At 59.9% G+C, this 3,336-nt stretch overlaps 1 protein-coding gene across 1 annotated transcript; it reads right to left on the bottom strand.

Moving 5' to 3' along the window:
- Nucleotides 1-735: 735 nt before the first annotated feature.
- Nucleotides 736-2,952, bottom strand: CHST14 (carbohydrate sulfotransferase 14). Its single transcript, XM_036923848.2, has one exon. It carries the CDS (start codon nt 2,652-2,654, stop codon nt 1,524-1,526), a length of 1,131 nt encoding a protein of 376 aa, XP_036779743.1. The 5' UTR covers nt 2,655-2,952; the 3' UTR covers nt 736-1,523.
- Between the last annotated feature and the right edge of the window lie 384 nt (nt 2,953-3,336).

Here is a 3,336-nt window from a genome sequence, read left to right as displayed (position 1 = left end):
GCAAGGCCAGGTGTAAGTGGCATGTGCAAGGGGGCTTCTCCTGCTTCCCTCCATAAACTTGGCACCATCTCTCATCACTGCCTCAAGTCCCCAAAGTACAGCAGTTCCCACTGGGAGTGCGAAATAGGACTAACAGGGCAGAGTAGCCTAGCATTATTCCATGGGCACAGCTTCCTCTTCTCCATTCCCCGGTAGCCCTGGGATCTTTGGAGAGCAGTGGGGGAATAGGTCCCACTGAGGCCTGTCCTCTACTGTCCTGATCATATTCCTCTCACATCACACAACTTCCTTTGGACTTAAGGCAGCAAGAGCCTGCCCTTTTCTCAAACCCCCGCCTTCCTTGTAATTCTCAGTGCCAGCAATAACGTCCCCTTGCTCACACAACAATAATCAAGAAGTATTCCTACTAAGAGGAGGAGGAGCCATGGTCTCACGGCCAGCCCTTCTTCTGGAATACTACCATGTAGGTAGGTGTGCTCTAGACCTGGGGCCATCCCTAACAGGGCTTGCCTTTTGCTGGCATCCCAGAAGCTGAGTGTGATCCTCTATGGCCTTATGAGGAGCTCCCAAAGGCTCCATAGCAGGGCAGTATCCCCAATGCAACTGCCCAAGCAAGTGTTTTCTCTTCCTCTTACTTTCCTTACCTGTAAGCTTCCTCTCCTGACCTGGGAGGGCAGATATCATGGAGACTTGCTGGAGGCACAGGAGCTCAAAGGGAGAACCAGAGAAACTGAGTTTGTATACAAAACAGCTTTATTAAAAATTGAGCTATTAGGAAAACAAAGCCTTTACAAAGGTTCTATCAAAAAGTACAAATTTTAAATAAATGCACCGAAAAAGTGGCAGCCAGATACACCAGCCACAGTCACAACCTTAGGGGGAGGAAAGAGGTGCCCAGAGCCCCAAGAACAGGTTGAGCCCAGGGATTTTTGGATGCCTGCAGGGCTGGGTCCTGGAGCTACCAGGCAAGGGACCCAGCTCAGTTTTGTTTTCCTTGGAAAAATGGAAAGAATTTGTAAAGTATAGGAAATTCTGAGTCTGAAGCAGAAAGGCACAAAAGTCATTTATAAGGCACAACTGCTGACTCCAGCCCTGAGACACATGAATGGATGAATGGGGCCCCCAGCTCTTGTCCTGCTCCTTAGTTGGAGACACCTCTAGGTTTGGCCACAGGCTAAGCTAAGGTAGCCCCGGTGAACTGCTCAATCCCTGCAGCCAGGGGCCCCTGGAGCCAGTTTTCAGCACAGATGTGTTGCTTCACTGGCAGACTAGTGTCTGGCCCTACCAAGGGCAAGAAGGACCATACTGGCCCACAAAAAATCCCCTCAATGGGGAGTACCAGGCCTCCTGTCCACCCCTGTCCTCTGAGCCACTGTGGACACCTGGACAAGGAACTTCTGAAGGCAGCCCCTGCCGCCTAGACATCTGGAGAAGCCCCAGGCCCCAGAGTCAGGGTTTCTCCGAAGAGCAGGCAGCAGCACAGGAAGCTGGCATTGTCAACAAATGCTGGCCCATACCTATGGTCACTGGTGACAGGCATCCCTGGTGACATTAGGCAGTGGGTAGGCAAAGAGAGAGAAGTCCAGGATATACTTAGGCAGCAGGTCCTGCAGCAGGGCCCGGGGAGCACTGCACAGGTGATAGTGCAGGCTTTCAGGGCTGGCCGGCCGGTACCAGGCCTGGCGAGGTGGGAAGCGGACATGAGCCGGTGCTTGCACCCACTCCAGCACCTGGTTGGCGTCAGCCTCCAGTCTCTCATAGGAGCCTACAAAGTCGTAGTGCACGGCACAAGGCTGGCACAGGTGGTACACGGGCATCCAATGCTCATTCATGCGCTCAGGGTCCTCGTCCACCAGGTATCTCAGGAACTCGGGGAAGGTGACATCATCACCTGCAGGGCTGGGCCCCGCTCCAGCCCTGTACCGCCTCACGATCTCAGCCCCATAGCGCTGTTGGTACTCTCGGATCTCGCCAAACTTGTTACGGTAAGCGGAGAGAAGGCGTTCCAACGGGTCCCGCACAAACAGGAACTTGAAGTAGTTCTGCAGGCGGTAGCGAATCTCCTCAGGCCGCAGGTCTGCCAGGAACACCAGGTCATTGCGGTGGTCCATCTTGAGGCGTACGTCCACGCTGTCTAGGATACCCGCCAGCACTTTCAACACCCGCTTCCAGTTAGAGCAGGCCACCTTGGGTACGTAGCAGTAGAGAAAGCGGTAGCGGTCACTCACAAGGATGTGGCGCAGCAGGGTGCGCCGCTGCCCCACCGGCAAGTCCCAGGGGTCCCGGGGCATGCCTGGTTGTCCACATACTGCCCGCAAAGTCCGGTTCCGGACGTCCTGCCTCACCTGCAGGTCCGAGTCCCCGGCATCCAGGGACAGCCCCCCAGGTCTGGGGACCTTCCCGCGCCAGGCCGCGCCCTCGCGGTTGGCGGGGTGCAGGGGAAGGGGCTTCATCTCGGCCAGAATGCCCCGCTCGATCATGAGCAGCAGCCCGCTGGAGGCCACGATAACAGCGAACATCAGCATGGACGGCAGCAACAGAGGGGGCGCCCCGAGCCCGGCCCGGGCCCTGCCGGGTGGGCCCCGCCGCAGCGCCCGGCCCAGGGGCTCCGCGCCACTGAGGGACGCCAGCGGGGTCAGCGGGCGAGGGAACATGGTGCTCCCGGGCTGGGGGCCTGCGCAGGCACGGCTGATGCGAGGGCGCCCTGGGAGGCGGGCTCAGGCTGAGGTCCGGGGCAGAACGCTAGGGCCCACTGCGCCGGGTGGGGTGGGAGACACGAGCGCTGGCGGGAGGCCCCAGCGCGCGCTCGGGTGGCAGTCTCCGGGTTGCGGCGCCTGAGCGGTAGGCGGACGGGCGCGGCGAGGGACTGAGGCCGGATGTCCCGCCCGGCGGCTCTCCGCCCCCGGCCCCTTGGTGACACAGGCGCGGGGGCGGACCCAGGCCGGGGGCGGAGAGGAGGGCGGGGAGAGGGGCGGGCACCCCTGCAGAGAGCGGGCTGGGAAGGCGCGTGCAGACCCCCACCCGGGAGAGGGCGCCTGGGCCGCCCTGGGCTTCCCGGCTCCGGGCACAAAAGCTGCCTAGACCTCGAGGACTGAAAAGACCCAGGCTGCGGCGCCCTCTCCCGTGCAGCGCGTGCCCTCAGCGAGGTGGACGGAGAGGACCTACACCGCCGCTCCCCTGCCTGGCCTCGCCTTTAATTCCAACACCAAGGCTGAAAGCACCCGGAGCACTCTCCGGTCTTAAACTTTCCCAAGGCCGATCATTCTCTCTGCAAGCAAAATCCCGTGTCCTGCCCCAACCCACCCTGTTCTGGCCACTCCAGTAAAGAGGTAAATA

The sequence above is a fragment of the Manis pentadactyla genome, chromosome 11 (assembly GCF_030020395.1).
Source record: "Manis pentadactyla isolate mManPen7 chromosome 11, mManPen7.hap1, whole genome shotgun sequence".
Classification (NCBI taxonomy): domain Eukaryota; kingdom Metazoa; phylum Chordata; class Mammalia; order Pholidota; family Manidae; genus Manis; species Manis pentadactyla.
The sequence above is the reverse complement of the archived record's forward strand: the minus strand, read 5'-3'. Positions and strand labels throughout refer to the sequence as shown.